At 39.2% G+C, this 20,901-nt stretch overlaps 1 protein-coding gene across 2 annotated transcripts in view; it reads left to right on the top strand.

Moving 5' to 3' along the window:
• SNX4 (sorting nexin 4) overlaps nt 1-20,901 on the top strand; it is a 127,196-nt gene that overhangs the window by 64,712 nt on the left and 41,583 nt on the right. Inside the window, exons 10-14 of one of the 2 annotated variants that reach the window (XM_064293117.1) lie at nt 1,487-1,576; nt 3,717-3,816; nt 6,047-6,192; nt 7,309-7,423; nt 10,838-12,011. In XM_064293117.1, the coding sequence (XP_064149187.1) occupies nt 1,487-1,576; nt 3,717-3,816; nt 6,047-6,192; nt 7,309-7,423; nt 10,838-10,885 (499 nt within the window). In that variant the 3' untranslated portion in view covers nt 10,886-12,011. Of the gene's footprint in view, nt 1-1,486; nt 1,577-3,716; nt 3,817-6,046; nt 6,193-7,308; nt 7,424-10,837; nt 12,012-20,901 lie in introns of those variants that run through there. The other variant, XM_064293138.1, reaches the window with a different exon arrangement.

Raw genomic sequence — 20,901 nt, 5'->3', positions numbered from 1 at the left:
TGGGTCCCAGCAACATACTTGACTGTGTTTGCAGTGGTTCTCGTGTCCCTTTGTTAACGTCTAGCTTTTAACCTCGGAGGCATCCAGCCAGCATTTGGGGACATTATTTTATCTAAATACTACTTTTCATTAGGCCATATTCAAGTTGACTATTTTGTCAGGTGGCTTGTTTAACCCTGAGAAGTCTTGCCTTCTGTTGGTTTAACTTTTCAGTATCTGTAAGAATGTAAGAGTCATCCGTTCAGTTGATTAATTGAAGTGTTAAATTATTCTCAATACTGTATCTGGAAGTCTATCCTTTATCCTTTGCAGCCTAGGAGGTGCTAGTTTATCTATGCTTCTATCTTCAAGCCACCAGCCCTGTGATTCCTCTTTTTTTGTTTGTTTTCTTAGCATTAACTCTTCCAGAATCATAGATTTATGACCCAGTGGCAGTTTTTCCTGCTCTTAACAGTGATTCTCAGGACATGTGTCAGTGGTTAACACAACACATAGAAGAAATTACATACTGTAACAGGCGTAGGGTTGTAATCACAGAGGATGGGCTTGGCCCCCTTTATAAATCCTGCAAACACATCACTTTATAAATGAACCATGTTAGGTTTCTTTATTTTTACGACTTCAGTAAACTTTACTTGCTTCTGTGAAGCAGGCCTGGAGACAGAAGCATACATTGTTCTTTTATTCCCATGCTGAGAAATGAGAATGGATTTGAAAGAGGGGTGCCTGTTACGTCTTACAGCAGCAAACACACGATGTTGTCCACGTCCTTAACACTATTTTTATGGAATTTGTTCTGAATTGTTGGTAAGAGATCAGAAGTAGAGTGATGAATAAGGACTACAAGAAAACAGTCTGGTAAACTTCGCAGAGGTGTTGAGATAGGTGCTGGGTGAATATGGAGAAGCAGTGTGGAGAGCGGTCGGGCTTGTGTGCAGCTGAAGGCTCAGGTGCACAGAGGAGCGTGGCATGACAACCAGGGGGCCGTCCTAATCAAAGCAGAGGCTGCTGTTGGGAATTCGTATAAAGGAATTCTATAACCTGTATTTGCCCAAGGTTTCCTTCTATAGCTTTTTGGCATTGCTATAAATAGTTGCTATCAGAAACGTGTGCACCAGTTATATTCTTCTATTTAACTTCAATTCTCTCCACAGATTTTATCACCCTTTTATAATATCTTTGATCAAAAAATATTAGAGTCTTAGAGCTTTTCTTAAGCTACCTGTGCGGAGGACCATTTTTTGTTTGTTTTGTTTTTTGTTTCCAAATCACTGCTGACCAAAGCTTTTTGATAAAACTCAGTACGATTTTCACGGTAATTGCAAATGGCTGTAAATGTTTCTAAATGCTTACTCTCGTTTTCTGTATGCCTTGTCACTGATCGGTAACCGTCTGTGGCCCACACTTGGGAGAGCACGTCTTTAGAACGTTCATACTTGGGGTCCCAGTGAAAGTTACCCTGTTTATGCAGTGCTTTTTACCACAGGTATGCATCTTCTATCGATGACATTCTGGAAGATGAAGAACATTATGCGGACCAGCTGAAAGAGTATCTTTTCTACGCAGAAGCACTGAGGTGAGTTTGATACAAGTTCTAGATCCAGCCATGTGGCTGATCTCCACTCTCTCCATACGCTGCTGTGGAATACAAGTAGTAGGCTTCTTTTCTTCTTGGTAGATTCATTCACTCAGATATTCAATGAGGTCTCACTGTATCGCTCTCTGGGTTGCAGTGTGCTGGGCATAGGAATTTAGGACGAGCCCTTTGAAACATTCCATTGGTGAGACCTGCCAGGCTCAGGTGTCAGATCTGACTTGATGTTGTCCTCTCTACCTTTTTTCAGTTTGAAAGATGGAAGCAAAATACACATGGAGCATGTATAACCCTGTCTGTCACTAGGTTGTATATTGCCATTTCTATCTGGTAATTTTTTTTTTTTTAACGTGTCTTAGCTTCTCAGTAAGATTGTAAAAACTTCCTTAATGTCAAGGAATCGGTGTTCTGTTTTTTGATAACAGAGCCAAACAGAATCCTCTGGTAGAGAATTCTATGTGATGAAGAAAAAGTGACTACATTTTTTTTCTATCCAATTTAAAAAAAAAAAGAATAAGTTTCTTGGAATAGGTGGCTTTGGGTCCTAGCCACTTTTGGTCAGTTTTTCTGTCACTTTGAAAACAGAAGGAGCAGTAGTCCTTTAGTTGGTTGATAACTGGTGTGAAAACATCTGTGCACGTCGCTAGCCTTTCTCCTTCTAGAGCTTTGAGCAGCAGGAAGGCTCGTCAAGGTATTTTCGAGTTACCAGGTGTCTTAGTCATCTAGTACTGCTCTAACAGAAATATCCCAAGTGGATGGCTTTAACAAAGAGAAATTTATTTTCTCAGAGTCCAGGAGGCTAGAAGTCCAAATTCAGGGTGTCAGCTCCAGGGGAAGGCTTGCTTTCTGTCGTTTTGTGGAGGAGGGTCCTTCTCATCTGTCTTCCCCTGGACTAGGAGTTTCTTTCCTTTCCTTTTATCTCTTGTAAGCTAAAAGGTTGTGCAGGCCACACCCCAGGGAAACTCCCTTTACATTGGGCTAAGGATGTGGCCTTAGTAAGGGTGTTAAATCCCACCCTAATCCTCTTCAGCATAATCCAATCTTGCCTCACCAACCACAGGCAGAGATTAGGATTCACAACACATAGAAAAATTACAGTCACAAAATGGAAGGACAGCCACACAATACTGGCAGTCATGGCCTAGCCAAGTTGACACATATTTGGGGGGGAGGGCACAGTTTAGTCCATGACACCAAGCAAAAGAAAGTTGCTATTCCCAGTAGAATTCTGTGTAGCCTTAAAAATTATAAAAAACGTTAACGTGAATCAGTGTGGCATCAAGTTAAGTGATACTTGGGGCGTGTGTATTTGTAAATGCCTCGTTAACGCCTGGTGGATATACACCATCCATTAACTTAGATTCTGTCTGAAGAGTGGGTTTAGGAGAAAGAAAGTGTCCTCGAAACTTTTTTTATTTTGCGCATTCCTGGTTTTATGTTAGAATCTTTTTTTACAGTGAGCATCAATTATGTAATAATAAAAACTGATAGACAGTTTTAAATGAAGATTTGAGACATTATTCTTTCAACAGATACTCAGTTCTGAGATTACAGCATTAGTTCCTATGTTAAAAAAATATTTTAAGTATGTGATAATTGTACAGTAGTCTCCCTTATCTGCAGGGATGCACTCCAAGAACCCAGGCGGATGCCTGAAACTGTGGATAGCACCAAACCCTACATGTAGTATGTTTTGTCTTGTCCATACATACCTATAGTAAAGTTAAATTTATAAATTAGGCAGAGCAAGAGATTAGCAACAATGATTCATAATAACATAGAATACCTATAACAATATACTGTAATAAAAATTATGTGAGTGACGGAGTTGGACAGCGTGAGATTTTATCATGCTGTTTAGGGTCGCTATGAGTCGGAATCGACTCAATGGCACTGGGTTTGGTTTGGTTTTTGGCTGGTGTACTCCTTTAACATTTCAGACCTCGGTTGACCAAGGGTAACTGAAACCACGGAAAACAAAACTGTGGATAGAGGGGGATTACTGTATATTTATTTTTAACCATAAAGTGAATGCTCTTCTTACTCCCTGTCCAAAAAAAATTTTATACATGTTTAAAGAGAAGCCAGCAAATTCCAAGGCAGCACGTTTTTTCATCCCTAGGGCGGTGTGTAGGAAACACGAACTCATGCAGTATGATTTGGAAATGGCTGCCCAGGACTTAGCATCCAAGAAGCAGCAGTGTGAGGAATTGGCGACTGGGGTGAGTGCTTTTCCATGTAGCCGTTCGAGTCTCTGGCATTATTATAGCAGACCTTACGTGGAATGAGATACAGGTGTAATACTCAGGATGCCAGTAGCTTTTGCACGGAAGTAATTTGTAAGTAGCTTTATAATTCTTTGGGATGAAATCTTGGTGTAAGAAGATGTAAGCTATTAAAACCTTGAACGATGTAGTATTGTAAGAAATTTTGCCCACGTTGCTGTGCGTAATGAATGCCATCTAATTTCTGATTACATCCTAATGAAAAAACATTCTTCTCTGGGATTGAAATAGAGCCTTGTTAGCTTTAATTTTGCAAGGTATTTTATGGCAGATTTTGTTTACTTTGAAAAGCCTTTGCCAATTAGCTCAGTGCATGTTTCCTAACAAGGAGATTTTTGTGTGCTTGATTCTTTAATGCTCATAGTGAGTACTTGTGAAGGAAAGTCCACATCTTATTGCATGAAACTTAGATCTTTTTATGATCAGCCTTGTACTGTCCAGCTCTTCCACTGGAATAAATTAGCTGTCCTGGTGAGAGCACACTTTGTGGAAGTAGTGAAGCAGTGACAGTGCCACCATGTCTTTATCACTTCACAGTTAAAAAGCGCTTTAAGGATCCCGTGGGACAACTTAGTCAATTGGCATAACAGTTCATAACGATAGCGTTCTATGCCCTAGTTTGGTGAGTTGCGCCTAGGGTCTTAAAAGCTTGTGAACAGCCATCTAAGATACAACTATTGGTCTCTACTCATCTGGAGCAAAAGAGAATGAAGGAAATCAAAAGCTCAGAAAAGAAACTAGTCTACAGGACTAATAGCCTACATGAACCACGGCCTCTTCTAACCTTAGACCAGAAGAACTAGATGATGGCTGGCTACCACTTCCGACTGTTCTCACCAGGGACACACACAGTAAGGGTCCCAGGTAGAATGAGAGAAAAATATAGAACAAAATTCAAATCCCTAAAAAAGTCCAGACCTACTGGACTGCTAGAGACTAGAGGAACCCCTGAGATTGTTGCCCTAAGATACCCTTTGAGCTTGGAACTGAAGCTACTCCTGGAGGTCACCTTTCAACCAAATAATAGATTAGCTTATAAAACAAACAATATCACCCATGAAAAATGTGCTCGCTTAAACAATCAACTATATAAAACCAAATGGTCAACATTTACCCAAGCAAAGATGAAAAGGCAAGGAGTAGAAGGGAAGCTAGATCAATGGAAAGACAGCAAACAGAATGGTAATAGCGAGAATGCTGACACGTTGTGAAAATTGTAACCAATGTCACAAAACAATTTGTGTAAGAAGAATTGTTAAAGGGGAACCTGATTTGCTGTGTAAACTTTCACCTAAAACACAATTAAAAAAAATTTTTTTAAGTGCTTTAGAGGAGAAACAGGGAGGTATTATTTAAGGGATACTGAGTTTCTGTCAGGGGTGAGGAAAAAAATCTGGAAGTAGTGGTGATGGCTGCGAACATGGTGAATATAATTAATGTCACTGCGTAAAAAATAGCTGAAATGGCAAATATTTTTTTATATATGTTAGACCACAGTAAATTTTTTTTTATAAAGTGCTTTAGTTTATAAAGTGCTTTTTATATTGTCTCACCACTTGCTACATCTGCAAAAAGTCATAGATGTATCTTGGAAAAGACGTGTGACCATGGAATATGTATAGGCTGGCCCCTGATTTACTTGAAAACTCGGAGGGAATTCCCAGGCCACATTCCAGGAGCTTGGTTCTCTACACGTGGAAGGAAAAATTGTTTTTCTCAGTAAACTCCAGAGAGCAGGGAAATGATAAAGCAATGAAGCTCGAGGCTGTCCTGCAGCGCTGGGCCTGAGGCATCCTGTTTTAGTAACATGCTCAAGTTTCAGTACTGATTTTAAATATGCTGTTTTAGTTTTGGTTTATTTCCACAGTTGCCTGTTGAATTTTACACATTTTTTATGTCATAGAGTAATTAAACAAATATGACCACCAGTATAAAGTAAGAAATAACTTGCCCAAAACTTCACCTGGGAAGTTTTCTGTTCAGTTGAGAAGCTTGGTTTGAATCGTTTCCCCTTTCTGACTATTTCATATTATTTCAGTGTTAGAGATCGTATTAGAAATCCCTTGGTTGTGAGGCATTTGATACTTCTGTCTGAAGGAGGGGGAAAACGTCAAATGTTTTCTATTCCCTTAATGGCAACAAGTTTGTTTTTTTTTCTACCCCTTAGACTGTGAGAACATTCTCTTTAAAGGGAATGACTACCAAGCTCTTTGGTCAAGAAACTCCGGAGCAGAGAGAAGCCAGAATAAAGGTGCTAGAAGAACAAATAAATGAAGGAGAACAACAGCTAAAATCTAAAAATCTGGAAGGCAGGTAAAAATGCTGAGATGTTTGACAAAGCTGGACTTGCAGACCACATGGGGGGTTGTTTTTATAATAACCCCCAGCTTCATTGGCACCCCTGGATGCCACCTGTTCTTCTAAAATGGAGAGATTGCATTCCTAAGAAACCTTGAGTTACCAAAAATTGTGTTCTAGAAGTAGTTTTTTTAGTGTGGGAAAGAAAGTTTCCATTTCGTAACATTATTTTCTTATACTTTTCATGATTTCTATCCTTTGTGTGTTCCCTCTACCCTGTTCTCCTCCTCATTAAAGAATGCCTGACCATTCTTGAGGGCCCAGCTCATGAAACCTCTAATCCTCTCAGGCGATGATAGTGCTTGGTTCATTGGGTGGTTGGTTGTTCTTGTGACTGTTTCCCTGGCTAAATTTTGAGCTCTTCAAAGTCAATGGCCGCGTCTTTCTCATCTTTTTTTGGTCTCAAAACCTTGCATAGGATTGGCATCAGCGCAAATATTTGCAGAAATTCAGTTCTCAAAGACCTGATATCACTGGCTTATTTCCTTACTGTTGTTTTCATCTGACAGTCAGTGAGTAGGCCAAGGCAGACCAGGAGTGTATCATTAGTATCTGAGGTGGTTTTGTTAATTTGTAGAACCACTGGCAGCCAATAAGTCAATTTTCACAAAGAGAGGTAAAAAGGTACATGCTTCTAGAATTTGTAAAACTCTAGCTGCCATTTAAAACAAGTGCATGATAAAAAAATGTGATTCGTAATCCATTTTTTCATGAAGATATATGGTTTCTTATGCCCAGGAAGGCATTTCATGTGGTATCTATTAGGCTTGTGAGCTGGTTCAAGGCGCCATCTACATCTGTTTTATAGAAATAATTTAAATGTAGAATCCACGTGACAAAAATATAAATTCCTAAAATGTAGAAGACTGTATTACTGTTACTCTGCTGCTTTTTCCCCACTATAATTTTTAGGAGGAGAAAAAAAAAAAACCCATCTTACATAAGCAGTATCTTTTCTTTGTATGGAGACAGTTAAAAACCAACTTACATGGGAAGTAGTTATATGAATTTATAATACACAGTTTACTTAATTTAAATGAGAATATATGATGACTGCACCTTTTATTTCAGAGAATTTGTAAAAAAAGCTTGGGCTGATATTGAACGCTTCAAAGAACAAAAGAACCGGGATTTAAAGGAGGCCCTCATCAGCTATGCCGTCATGCACATCAGCATGTGTAAAAAGGTAGGTTTGGTTTCCCTGAGGACAGAGGTGTGCTCGGAAGTGCTGATACATTTCTTTGAGACTAAATTCTCTTATTCGGATCAGATAATTCATCATTTTCATTTTTAAAGCCCATTCTTCCCCTCTTTCTGAATGTTTCCCAATTTCTCTACTTACTTTTGAAAGAAGTATGACAACCAAAGTGTCAGTTACTGAGTCTCCACTCATCTAAAGTTCCAAGTTTGTATGCCGCATTGAAAACTTATATTTGAAAATATCTGCCAACAAGATTACCTTGATAATATGGTATCTTTGGACAGGGCAATAAACTAGCATTTCTAATGGTGATGGGTATACTTTTACTGGGAAATAGCATAATCGTTATTTTGGGGAAATGTGGTTAAGTTTGTTGGCGACAATAAATCCTTCATGTAGCTAATAACCACCCATAGTGAAAGATGTGAAAATTGAAGCTTATTCTTGCGAAAATAAGTGTTTTGACAATGGTGGAAATCTTTCCAAAAGATTTCTTTAATTATAAAATATTTATTGCTCTGGCTGGGATTACAAGAGGATCCCAGACAGAGTGGGAGAAAAACGTAGAACAAAAGATCAAATTCATTTAAAAAAGACCAGACTTACTGGTCTCACAGACTGGAGGAACCCTGAGGCTATGGCCTCTGGACGCCCTGCTACCTCAGAATTGAAGCCACTCCCGAAGGTCACCTTTTAGCCAAAGATCAAGCAGGCCTATAAAACAAACAGCAACCTACATAAGGAATGTGCTTCTCAGATCAACCAAGTAAGTATGTGAGACAAAATGGGCAACACCTGACCAAAAAAAAAGGCAGGAAGGGACAGGAAAACTGGACGAATGAAACTGGGAACCCGAGGTGGAAAGGGGAAGAGTGCTGATATAATGTAGGGATTAAAACCAATGTCACGGAACAATTTGTGTCTACATTTTTGAATGAGAAACTAATATGAGCTGTAAACTTTCACCTAAAGCAAATTAAAAAAAAAAAATCTCATAACCTTTTTTCATAACCCACCATCTGCCCGTGTGACTAGCAGTTGATACCAGTACTTTACGTTCGTTTAGCACTTAGAGTTTTTCAAGCGATTTAACACACATTGTCTCAGTAAGTTATATAGTAAGAAGAATTCCCGTACTTATAAAGACCTCCTTAGGGGAAAAAAATCAGAGTCATGTAGACACACACACCCCCTTCTATGCCTCAGTTTACCCTGAAGGTTTGTTTTCTGGCTCAGCCTTCATCTGCCTAGACCTTTTCATTTGTGTTGCTGGCACCAGCAGTAGAGAACAAAGATATTCTGAGGTACAGACACCAGGCTGACTCACCAGCTAAGCGGGCTTCCCTCGGGGAGGTGAATTCACGTTCGTGTCTCAGCGAGATCCAAGGTTAATTCCCGTTGCGGACCTTTTGCGTCACTTGAGTTAAAATCGTGACCACTTGGTCTGCGAACGTGGAGTCAGTCGCCTGTGTTGTGGTTTGGTGGTATTTGTGTCTCCGTTGCCATCGCCTGTCAGCTCCCACTTCTTTCCTGCTCCCGGGGTGCTTGACATTTCTAGTCTTCTTTCTGATCTGCATTTTTTAATCTCTGCTGGTCTGAGAGATCAGATAACAACGGTGTTTGGAGTTGGTTTTTTCCTATAAAAGACTCATTAAGAAGGTCTTTGTGATTTCCCCCTCACTTCTTTTACAAAGTTAAAATGCAGGACCTTTTATATAAAGGCTCCAGAGGCCCTTTTCTCCCCTCTGTTTAGGGTGGGGTAACGGAAGGTGCTAGAAATTTAATCTCTGAACAAACAAGATTTACTATAATGTACTTGACATACTGTTGTCCTCCTTATTTCCCAAGAACGGCTCTGTAAGCTTCAGCATGTTTTATTTTCTTAGCTGACTCTACTAGATTTTTATGTTTTTATATAAAGAAAACTGTCCTTTTCTTTAGAAACCTACAATTAAATATAAGAAATCAAGATTAATATCAGTTTTTCTGGGATAAATGTTTTGTATATTTCATCATGTATTAACTTTCATAGTGTCTTATGCTTCTTTTTAATGTCAGCTATTCAAGATGTTAATTGAATATAATCAAATTACTAAGTAACAGTAGTAATAAACCAAACCCCCCAAAAGTTGTCATCAAAAGTACTAATACTAGTATTTAAAAAAACAAATAGCATCTCTAAATGTTTATTTTCTTCTTCTTCTTCTTGTTTTGATCAGCCTTTTTGATAGTGACTTATCTCATTTGTTGAACCAAGCAGGTTCAGAGGCTTTAAAAAAATGACTGATTTTTAAGCTACTTTATCTCTGTGGATTTTAAACATTAATTATTATTATAAAAGTAACATGTTCATTGCAAAAATTTCAAATAATTCAGAAGTATTAAGGGAAATTTCCTCCCCCTTCTCCCCCAAATCCCCCTTTGAAAGCTCATCACTGTTACGACTTTGTGTGTATCCTTCCAGACGTTTTTGTACATGTACAACCGTTTAGATGCGTAAACGATACACTTCTCTCTTCTCCACATAAACAGGATTGCATTACATGTACTATCATTGTGTGGTTATTGTTTTTTCACTTGATGTATCAGCGATATCTCACCATGGAGACATCTGAGATCTATCTCCTTCTAACAACTGAATAATACTCCATTAGATACTACTTTATCCAGCCAGTCTGAGACATTCTTAAGGATTCTGTTTGTCTGTTTTTGTATTCTGGCAGGGAGGAGGGAAACTAAATGGATTCTTGAATTTTCTATTGTTTGAGGCCTCAATAAATACTGACACAGTTTGATGCTTGAGTATTAAAGAAAAAATTCTTTTTCTATAAATTAGCAGTCATTGGAAAATATGCACCTTGTTTATTGGGAAAAAAAAATTTGTTTCTACTCACTTCCTTAGGTTTTACTGTTCCATCTTTACAAACATGCATTGTTGTTTAAGCATATTACACCATCTATACAGCTTTTTGGAGATTCAGTAATTTAGTACATAATTATTTTTTATCAAAAAGTTTAGTTACTAGACTAATATCTAAATAACTCATTAACTTATATTTAATTACTAGACTTAAAAAGTTTTGTTTGTAATATTACACAGAGAAAGTGTGTTTGGTTTATGTGGTATGAGTAAGTGAGTTTGTGACATGAACCTTGTAAATTCACTTTTCCAGATAGAACAGTTTCTCCATTTTGAAGTTAGGCTCATACAAGAATTGTCTTACGTTTTTCAGAAGTGTTAGACATTAGCCTCTGTTAGCCATTGCCAGAAGTAGTGTCACATTTGCTGGACTTCTTGTTAATTATTCCAAAATGCAAAACTTAACGTAGCCGTAATCCAAGTACTTCGGCTTTCAGAATCCTTTCAGAACCTCATTGTAAAGTTCCTTTTGTTTTTAGGGAATTCAAGTTTGGACCAATGCTAAGGAATGCTTTAGCAAGATGTAATCCTGTGAAATGAATTTCTTGAATTTCTCTTCAATCAAAGTGTCCCCAAACAGAAGCACAAGTAAATAAAAGAAATTTAAGTTGCTACCCAGTCTACACAAAAGTATAAAATAAGTTGAGTAAATTCAGCTTCCTTCAACCTGATTGTAGTTGTGTTACTATAGCACAAAAAAGGATGTATTTTAATGAAGATTAAATACTGTAATTAAGGTTTTGGGGACTGGTGCTGATTCCAAAAGGTTAATTTGATAATACACACTAACAGATTGTTGATCCGGCCTCTGAACCAGTGACTGAATGTCAGGATGTTAGCTAATTTCTAGATGCTTATTTCAACGCCAACTGTTTCAGATCGGTAATACAGGGATTCTTTTCCTAAGGCTGAATTCCTCTCCTGATAAGATTCACCATTCTGTTATAGGGGGTTATTTTCCTTGCCTTATAGTTGAGCTATTTGGTTTGATAGAGCTCAGCAGAAACTTAGTGGGAAATCTAAGGTTTTCTGCCACATTCGCTGATGCCCCCTATAACATTTGCATACACTAGAAAATGCCTTCAATTTGTGTTTTACCCGAATTTTGATACTGGTCAGAAATTTTATACTGCCAACAAAGACGACTCAACTTCTCAGACATATAGTGGGATACGTTGTTATGATCCAGAAATCACTATTTAGAAAGTTTGAATTGAGTATGTTACCTATAAGAATTCAGTCCTTCTCAAGTAATGTTCACCTCAGTGATGAGCCTGAATTTACTCTGCTTGGCTCTCTACACGTGGCATTTCAGGGTACGAGACGCAGCATTTCGGTGTATGAGATGTGTGTAGTAAACAATGTGTGTTAGTATCTTCCGTATTAACATCCTTCTCTTCTGTTGCTTGGCTTTGGTTTTTGTAAAGATAAATTATATTGTTTCTTTTTTTTTTAATGTGTCTGTTTTTGTGGTATATGTTCAAAAGTCAAGCATTCTTTGTGAGCTTCGCAGAATCTTAAATGTATACTCACTGTTTCTAATTATGTAAAAAACCCAGTTTAGCATTTGACTTTTCTACATGTTTAAAATGTTACTGGATTTTTGTGCTGTTTGCCAAACTTATACAATAAATAAATGAAGTATTGTGCTGATTTTTATGATTTTTATTTTAACAAGATGATCCATACATATTAGTATCTGATCCCCTGTGAGAAAATAATACATGTCATATTTTTTTTTTTCAATGAAATCCAAGGATCTGTGTTATTTTCTAGAAGCTAATATGTTTTACAAGGAGCCCTGGTGGCACAGTGGTTAAAGTGCTCAGCTGCTAACTGAAACGTTGGTGGTTTGAACCCACCAGCTACTCCTTGGAAGAAAGATGTGGCAGTCTGCCTCTGTAAAAGATTTACAGCCTTGGCGACCCTATGGGACAGTTCTCCTCTGTCCTGTACGGCTGCTACGAGTCGAAATTGACTCGAGGGCAATGGGTTTGGGTTTTTTTTTTTTTAATAAGTTTTAAAGCTGTTTAATTGTATAAATTTGTATTACACAGAAATGTTGGTTTTTAAAAAGTAAGATGCTGAAATGAGATTCAATGTTTAATATTACTAGGTTTTTTTAAAAATATAGAACAGAAGAAAAAGTCATCTGTATGGATACACATTTTATTCCATTGACTCGTGTGTCATGTTGTGACTCTTTCCACTTGGCATTTTAAAATCAAAAGGCTTCTCTCCCCACACTAACTTTACACTAAATGTAAAACGTGTTAGTTTTTTTCTACTAGCTGACTTAATCTGAGAAGGCTATTGTTACCAATGTTTTAAAATGATGAACTTTTAAAAAATATTATTGTCTCCAAAATATATAAATATACCCTTGGCTATATGTATATTTAACTGGGAAGATCTTGACTTGGGTGGATTTTGAAAAATTGGACACCAAAAGTTGTCACTGAGTAGCTTAGGATAAAAATTTAGGAGTAGCTTTTAGTCTTTAAGTTTAAAAAACAAGTCTCATTTGATATCACAGTCATTCCTTTAGGAAAAGCTGTTAAAGGAATTTTATGATGGAAATCATGTTTGGTTCTATCCAGAATAAGTATATAGAAAATATGCTATATGCAATAACCCTTTTCACTGTTTAAAAATTTGAAATCAAAATGAATTAATGGATGGGTTAATTCTCCAAAGATAAATATAAAAAATAATACGAGCAATATTATGAAGAAAAACGACTCATTAAATTAATGTAAATACTTAGAGGAAGTTTTTATCTTGACGATGTACTAATGATGCGGTTGGTATGGCATACAGTTAAATAGGGTAGTCAGCACATTAATATTAGCTGAAGTCATGTTTAAACCTTCCTTTACATCCAGAAATTTGAGTGTGAATGAATGAGTCACTGGTAATTACAGCATACAAAACAGCAACTAGAAGGTTCTTAAAATTCAAGCATCTTTAGAATAAACAGACACCCAGCTTTGAATAGAATGGAAAATCGTTATGTACCAGGAATACTAAGCTTTTTATATCTTTATAATCTTTTGATTCATATGCGTACTCAACTTCCTGGGTGGTAGTTACTGATTCTCCTAAAAAGTTTTCCCTAAAAAAAAGTATTAGAGATTTCTTTCAAGATTGTGTAACCCAGAGAAATAAAAGAATAAAAGGCCAAAATTAGTAGAATTGTACTTGCTTTCTAAATTTACAGCTTTAAATATTTTATATTTGAGTAGAAGAAAGGCCTGGCTTCCCCTTTGAGAAGCTAGGGGGGAAATGAGCAAATTAAATCCAAAGTAGAAGAAAGGAAATATTAAAGGTAAGAGTAAAAATCAATGATGCAGAAAACAGATAAGCAATAGAGCTAACAAAACCAGGGGTTGGTTCTTTGAAAAGATTAGTAAAGTTAATAAACCACTGGCAAAGCTGGAGGAAAAAGAAAAAACACAAATTATCCCTATAAGGAATGAAATAGAGGATGTTATTACAGGTCCTATAGGCATCAAAAGGGTAATAAGGAAATAATATGAACAATGTTAAACCAATAAATTAGATGAAATCATCAAATTCCTTGGAAAATACAGCTTACTTAAACTGATACAAGATGAAGTAGAAAAGCTGAGTAGTCCTATATCAAAGAAATTTATGATTAAAAAAAAATATTCCTATAAGGAAACTCCAGACCATCGAACATTTAAGAACGAAAAAGTTATAACTCAACAAAAACTTTCAGAAAATTGGAGAGAATACTTTCTTCTCAGCCCTTTTTATGAAACCAGTATTATCACAGTACTAAAATTGGATAAAGACATTTTGAGAAAACAAAGTGACAAATCTAGCAGTGGAGCTCTTAAACCGTTTACACCACCGGGGACTCTAGAATTACCCTATGACCCAGCAATTCCTCTTCTGGGTGTATACCCAAAAGACTTGAAAGCAGTGATCCAAACAGATACTTATACACAATGTTCACTGCAGCAGTGTCCACAACAGCCAGTGTCCATCAACAGGAATGGGTAAACAAAATGTGGTTCTATCTGTACAATGGAATGTTGTTCAGCTGTAAAGAGAAATGGAGTCCTTACACCTACTACAACATGGATGAGCCCTGAGAACGTGCTGAGTGAAATAAATCAGATACAAAAGGACAAATGTCGTATGACCTCACTTACATGAAATACTCAGAATAAGCAAATGCATAGTGACAGAAGATTATTCGTGGTTATCAGGGGGTTGGGTGTGGGGGGGCAAGAATGGGGAGTTGTTTAAGGGGTGCTGTGTTTGGGGGGATGAAAAAGTTTTGGAAGTTTATGGTGGTGATGGTTGCACAATGTGATGAATATCATGAATGTCACTGAATCGCACACTTAAGTGACAACTTTTATATGTATTTTACCACAATAAAAAATTTTAAAGTAAAAACATGCCCTTTATAGAAAAAAACAAATATTGCGAGTTGCAAGACAAATAGTTACATCATAAGCCTTTTTTTGTTTTCTTTTAAAGAAAAGAGCATTGATTATGTCTGTCTGTAACTATATATTTGTGTATGCTTAAAAATGCCTGGTAAGGTGAGCGACAGCTGTGTTCAGGGCGTGAGTGGGCGGTTGATTAGAACAACAGACTTTTACTTGTTCCTGTATGTATTTCGGCACTGGTGAAATTTTAACGCCAGTATTTATTACCAAAACAAACAAACTCCTTACTGTCAAAGTTGATTCCGACTCATAGTGACCCTATAGGACAGAGCAGAACTGCCCCATAGAGTTTCCAAGGAGCGCCTGGTGCATTCGACCTGCTGACCTTTTGCTTAGCAGCCGTAGCACTTAACCACTACACCACCAGGATTTCCCCAGTACATATTACTTATAAAATAAAAACCTAATTTTTAAAAAAGCATAGGTAAGAAATAATTACCAAAAAAAGGAAGATCATCTATAAAAATAACACCCCATACCTGCAGGTTATAGGAATAATATTTGTAAAAAGATGTATCACTATATACCAAACTGCTTTGGAGTCATAAAGGAAAACCACAGTCAACTACCTCAGACAACCTGATAGGAACGTCTCAGAATTGGCTGCATGTACGAGACAGTGGGATGCGCTGGAAGTAACTGTGGACACGGGTGATAAAAGTGACAAAGCACACGTCTTCTCTCCCAGAGTGGCTCCCACGGGGGTTTTAGCCAAAGAAATTCAAGACAGAAGATTAAAACAAATAAATATCAGAAATTAGGTTATTAGCAAAACGTGATTGGGATGAGAGGGCAGTGTCTTCATCTGTCCCGCTCCCATTATTAATACACAATTTCATAAAATGATAGGTCGTAATAGCCATGGTGAGGCACACAGTGTGCCTGACAGAAATGCTGCTTCTGGCATAAATTCTGTGATGACAACGAAGAAAGGACTAGTGTAAGGCATAGCCAATTCCAAATATGTATAATAAACATGTAAAAATCATCCCTTTTCCTCCTAATATAAGAAGTGGAAGAAAAGGTAGAGAATAATTTTAAACAATAAACACATAAAGAGAAAGGAAAGACAAATTCTGCTCCCCTGTCCCCACCCAGGGAAGGAAAGAGGTCAAATCAAAGACCCCATAGTATTAGAAACAAAAAAGATAGAAGACACACCAATGTCTTGTAGATTGTGAAATTCATACTTAACATTTCAATGTTAAAAATTTTTTTTTAAGTTTATCTATGAAGATGGCAGAGCCCAGTGGTGTAGAGCCTGGCTGCTAACCAAAAGGTCCGCAGTTCTAATCCACCAGCTGCTCCTTGGAAACCTTATGGGGCAATTCTGCTCCGTCCTATAGGGTCACAAAGAGTTGGAGTCAACTTGATGGCAATGGGTAGGTAGGTAGGAATGAAGATAGTAAAAAAAAAATTTTTTTTGAGTTGTGTACATTAAAAGTTGTGTCCTGTCTCTCTTGTTTCCTGAACTTCAGTCCTCTGATTTCTCCTCAGGGGTGACAATGTTATCAGTTTCCTCTGTATCTTTGCAGAAATAGTCTATCATATACTGGTGTACACACATGTACACATACACACAAATGGAAGCATACAGTACATATTTAACATGTCTTGACAATGGGTCCGCATCAACACTTTTGCTTCATCCTGTCTGGCTGTGTGAAATTCTACTGTATGACAGTGGTTTCCAGTTTGGGGCTATTACAAATGATGACGTGATGAATATCCTTGTCTCTGCTCCTATGGAGGGTAAATTTGATGCGAATTTTTAAAAATAAGGTTTGTATCCTACAGGCAAGGGTACATAGTATACTTCCCATGATGTTGTGTAAAATTCATATTGGAATTCCAGTTTGAGCATGTGGTTCAGGAGAAAAAGTTAGCTCTTGATTATGTGGGAGAGGCTATCCCGGGAGGATTTTTGTGTGGAGACTCTGGCTGAACCCCTCACCACAGGCTCAGTCAGGATGGGACTGAGAGGCGGACACAGTGTCAAGTAACAACCAGGGAGCAGCTGAAGGGTGGGGCCGGGCAGGGTGGGGTGTGGGAGGGCTGTGTGTTCTAGTACACGCGTGTCTAATTACATTCCCATCTAGTTATAAAATAATTCGACAATGACCTACCATTTGGAATTGCCTACCTCTCATCTCCCCTTGAGCATAAGACTATTTTGTTCAAAAAATGTATTTTGAAATTGTTGAATTGGTGTATGTTCTGCTGTGTATATTCTCAACAACAGCAAAAATAAAATACACTTTAAAAAAGTGTATTTTGAAAGGCTATCAAAAACACAGAAAAGTGATCAGCAGAACATTGAGGCTCCAAAATGACAGGAAATTCAGGGCCATACACAGTTTAAGAAAGGATTTGAACCCACTGAAAGCTGGTATGGGCCACCTTGGACATTAGTACCTGGTAGTCCCTGTGCTGAAGGAGCCCTGGTGGCACAATGGGTGAGCAGTGGGCTGCTAACAAAAAGGTGGGCAGTTTGAATCCACCAGTAGCCCTGTGGGAGAAAAGACCTGGCAATCTGCTTCTGTAAAGATCACAGCCTAGGAAACCCTATGGCGCAGTTCTGCTCTGCCCTATGGAGTCTCTATGAGTCAGAATCAACTCAACGGCACACGACAACAGCCTTGTACTACCGGCCCGAAGGATCCTTTCCCTGCTCCTGAGCTTCCAGCTTGGAGAAAGAGAAAGTGATGGAGATTTTCTCTAAAAGGGCAGAAGTAATGTGAGAACAAACTATTGTTAGGTGTCTTTGAGCTGACGGATTTTCCACTCATAGTAACCCCATGTGACAGAGTAGAACTGCCCCATAGGGCTTTCGTAGGCTGTAATCTTCATGGGAGCAGATTGCCAGGGCTTTCTCCGGAAGAGCATCTGGGTGAGTTCCAACTACCAACCTTTTGGTTAGCAGCTGAGCACTTCATCATTGTGCCACCAGGGCTCCTTGAGAACTAACTAATACAGTACAATCAGGCACCTGGTGCCCAGAATGAAGGGAAGATTCCATCGGGGGCCACCAAGCAGATAATGCTTCCCAGAGGATGGTGGAGAGCACTGAGTGGCTAGGTGTGTTTATGGGTAAAGGGCCAAGGCATTTGTTATCTCAAAATCAACTACCTCATAGTAACTACTGAGCATAATTAATGTTAGAAATGAATTTTCAGTGATGAAATTTATGGCTTTACTAATTAGCATATTGGGTGTTAGAAATGGACTTTCACTGATAACATTAGTGGAATTCAAAATATGTAGATTGGAGATTCTGACTCATGAAGTTTTGGATGGGGCCTGAAAATGCACATTTTTTGAAAAATGTCCCAGCTGATTCCAGTGAATAACCAAATTGAAAAGTTGGAGGTTCGAGTCTACCCAGAGTTGCCTTGAAAGAAGGGCCTGGTGATCGACTTCTGAACCATCAGCCATGGAAAACCATGTGGAGCACAGTTCTGCCCTGACACACATGGGTCCTCATGAGTCAGTCTACTCAGCAGCTGGTGGTGGTCCTGGTGGATGGACAGAGGCAGTAGGAACAGTGACCATCTGTCATGGGTTGAATTACGTCCCCCAAAAATGTGTGTATCAACTTGTTTAGGCCACGATTCCCGGTATTGTGTGGTCGTCCTCCATTTTGTGATTGTAATTTTATGTTGAGAGGATTAGGGTGGGATTATAACACCACCCTTACTCAGGTCACCTCCCTGATCCAAGGTAAAGGGAGTTTCCCTGGAGTGTGGCCTGTACCACCTTTAATCTCTCAAGAGATAAAAGGAAAAGGAAGTAATCAGAGAGTTGGGGACCTCCTACCACCAAGAATGCAGCATCAGGAGCAGAGCGTGTCCTCTGGACCTGGGATCCCTGCCCCTGAGAAGCTCCTTGACCATGAGAAGATTGAGGACAAGGACCTTCCTCCAGAGCCGATAGAGAGAGAAAGCCTTCCCCTGGAGGTGATGCCCTGAACTTGGACTTAAAACCTACCAGACTGTGAGAGAATAAATTTCTTTGTTAAAACCATCCACTTGTGGTATTTCTGTTATAGCAGCACTAGATAACTGAGACACCATCACTCTGGGGGTTGGTTCTAAATGACACATCCCATGTCCTTCCTTGCCTTCTCGACATGGTGGGTTGCAGTTGAAGTACTTCCCAATGTGGCTTAAGGTCATGGATGTGGTGATGAGTTCACTCTCAGACATGTTGAGCTTGGTGTACATGAGAACTTCTTGTCAGGAGGCAGTTGGGTGTGCAGGTCTGGAACTCAGAAGAAGAGTCTTGACTGAAGATGGGCTCTGGATGAAAAGTTAACCTTGGCAATGAACGAAGTCGAAGTCACCGAGGGGAGCAGGCAGAGTGAAAAGAGACCCAAGGATGAAACTATGTGTGACTATGGAAATGACCATTATCACTATCTTTTCCCCGCCCTCAACACATTCTGATAAGCATTGGGCTTTATTTCCATCTTAATCTATATGTCCATTGCCTTTTGTCCTCCATTACTGCTTTCCTCCCCCGTCTGCTCTTCTCCCAGTTCCTTCAGCTGTTGTTGTCATGCCTTCCAGACCCCTCCCCACTGAGCTGGTGTTACCTGGAAGCATCTGGTTTGGAGGATCTTTCTCAAAACTCAACAACCAGAATTGAGCTTGACTTTCTAGAGGTAAGTCAGACATCAGAGTGATGCAGGATGGTTGCTCACTCCTGGTGGCAAAACTCTGTGCCCATTGGTACCACTCAGTTCCCATCAGCAAACTACAGATACCACTGTGTGAACTGGGGTATCTTCACTGTTCCCCTAACACCCCTAAAATGTTAGGAACCACACTTACATTTTAAAAATATAATTGTCCTATCCTTGATGCACAATTTATATATTCATACTTACATATATACATATACACAAACCCAGTGCCATCAAATACACAAGAGAGGATTGGCTACTTTCTCATTAGGACTTCTTAGCATATCAGTAACATTGGTTAAGCTTATAGAAACAGCAGTGTTATCCTTGTGTTAATGTGTTGGTTAAGTGGAGGTGACTGAAGAATTCTGGCTCTGTTGCCCCAAGCCCTGATGGCAACTCTCTTGTGAGGGCTTAATTCCTGGTCCATGGCTCAGCAATGCTCCGAATTCCTCCTTTGCTTCCTTCCCCTTCTAAGCAGCCCTGGAAAATCAATTGAAAGATATCATCCTCCAGTTGAGAACTTACTCAATTGACCCTTGATATAGAGCCAGTTCTTTCAATGATGGATACCAGAATCGCTAGGAATGAGTTTAGGGATGATTTCTCCTCATTTTAAAAATGAAGAAACTAAGGACCAGAGAGGGGAAGCCATTTGCTCAAGGGCATAGAGCCCGTTGGTGCAGATTCCTGATTTCTGGACCAGGGCTCCTCCCGTTAAGTATTCTCTCTCTCTCTTTTTCTCGTGAGCAAATGGACCTGTGTGGCTTGCCCAAGCCTCTTTGGTTATCACATGCCACCTTTGGATTGTCTTTAACTGAGTAGCCAGGGAGCAGATACAGGAAGGGGGCTGAAGCAAGGCCTGATACCAGGTCAGAGGGGACGTTTAGAGTGGTCTTTGGGGAAGACTCAGAAAGGCAATTGGCTAAAATGAAGATTTGGGATAGACACTGCTTTTCAATTATCCAGGAGCTTTGGATAGTTAACACTGCATACACTTCTAGAGTTCCCTCCTAAACCTGAGGTTGTGTATGTGACACCTTGGCACGGTGAACAGGAAGCCACTGATACCTGTGCTTAGCAGGTGGCCTGAGCCCCAGGGAACCTGGGTGTGAGCTGGGTCACACAGCATGGGCTGGACCGAGCCCTGGGAGTTTTGGGTCCTGCTTTGCTTGGCTCAGCTTGTGGGGAGACCCTCAAAGGCTTTTTAGGGGCACCTGTAGAGGATGGGGGAAATGTTCCTTCAGGAGTTGGCAGAGCCTGGGGAGTCCTGTGACCTTCCCACCCACAGCTAGCTCTCCAGGCCTGCCTGACACTGGAGCTCCGGACAGCTTCTTTTCGGGCCCAGCTCATGTTCCTCTCTGAAGGACAT

Source organism: Loxodonta africana, chromosome 1 (assembly GCF_030014295.1).
Source record: "Loxodonta africana isolate mLoxAfr1 chromosome 1, mLoxAfr1.hap2, whole genome shotgun sequence".
In the NCBI taxonomy this organism is placed as follows: Eukaryota; Metazoa; Chordata; class Mammalia; order Proboscidea; family Elephantidae; genus Loxodonta; species Loxodonta africana.
The sequence above is the reverse complement of the archived record's forward strand: the minus strand, read 5'-3'. Positions and strand labels throughout refer to the sequence as shown.